At 38.3% G+C, this 1,191-nt stretch overlaps 1 protein-coding gene across 1 annotated transcript; it reads left to right on the top strand.

The window, feature by feature from the left end:
• Positions 1–510: 510 nt before the first annotated feature.
• LOC136074255 (protein GVQW3-like) lies at positions 511–984 on the top strand. The gene has a single exon (XM_065786560.1). It carries the CDS (start codon positions 511–513, stop codon positions 982–984), a length of 474 nt encoding a protein of 157 aa, XP_065642632.1.
• The last annotated feature ends 207 nt before the right edge of the window (positions 985–1,191 follow it).

Raw genomic sequence — 1,191 nt, 5'->3', positions numbered from 1 at the left:
ATTTCTAAAATTTGTTTTTGTGGAAGGAAAAGGAAGGGGCAATGTCCCTATACTTGTCCCGGAAGACGCATAACAAACTTGGAAGCAAGGACTTTCGAAACTTCTTCCCAAAATTTTTACTTATTTGCAAGCAGTAAAAGTTCAAAAAAAAACCACACAGTTGGTTGGCACGCAGTACAAAGAGTAATTAAAAACTTAAGCTTAACTAGTTCTAAAGCAATATGTGCACAGGGCCGTCCTGAACGGGGGGTGTAGAGTTCTCTTCAATATCATAATAGTAATATACTTTTTAATTGAGATCAATATATAGTATATACTACTGTGATCAAAAAGTAAGGTGAATTTTTAATTTAAACTTCCCGCCTTATTCGAATCGTCCAATCTTTTTTATTTTTAAGTTGGTAGGAATGTCATTAACATTTGCGCCAAATTACATGTCAAACTCATAATTATTTTTTTTTGTTTACGCTTGTTTCTGAAGTACCAAAAGTGCATTCGGCGATTTTCACGATGTCTAATTTTGTTGAGCAAAGAAGTGCTATTAAATTTTGTTTGCGGAATGATATTTCTGCTGCTGAAACGTATCGAATGTTGCAAAAGGCCTTCGGTGAAGAGACTATGTCTCAAAAAAATGTTTACAAGTGGTACAAAGACTTCAAAGAAGGCCGAGAACGTGTTGATGACTTGGAACGCTCCGGACGACCATCGACTTCGATTGATGATCGCCACATCAACAAAATCATAGAATTGGTGCTTGCAAATCGTCGGTTAACCATTCAAGACCTTGTTGACATGGTTGGAATATCATTTGGGTTGGTGCAAGCGATTTTGAAGGATCATTTGGGCCTTAGAAGACTCAAATCACGTTTGGTGCCGAAATTTCTCAATTTCTTTGAAAAAGAGCGTCGCGTTAAAACGTGTGAAGCAATGCTTTCTGACTATCAAGACGTCTACAAACAAATTATTACTGGCGATGAGACTTAGGTCTACGCATACGACCCTGAAACAACCGACCAATCGAGTGAATACCGTGAAAAAGGCGAGCCGAGACCGAAGCAAAGTCGCTCAAAATCAAGGTCATGTTGACTGTTTTCTTTGATTATTGTGGTGTCGTGCACTACGAATTCCTTCCAACTGGCCAAACTGTCAACAAGGAATATTATTTAAGCGTTATGCGACGTTTGCGTGAAG

Source organism: Hydra vulgaris, chromosome 01 (assembly GCF_038396675.1).
Source record: "Hydra vulgaris chromosome 01, alternate assembly HydraT2T_AEP".
Lineage (NCBI taxonomy): Eukaryota > Metazoa > Cnidaria > Hydrozoa > Anthoathecata > Hydridae > Hydra > Hydra vulgaris.
This window is presented reverse-complemented; position numbering and strand designations above follow the sequence as displayed.

Excerpts from the sequence above, each read along its gene's own strand:
- LOC136074255 (XM_065786560.1), top strand. The coding sequence starts at position 511 with ATGTCTAATTTTGTTGAGCAAAGAAGTGCTATTAAATTTTGTTTGCGG.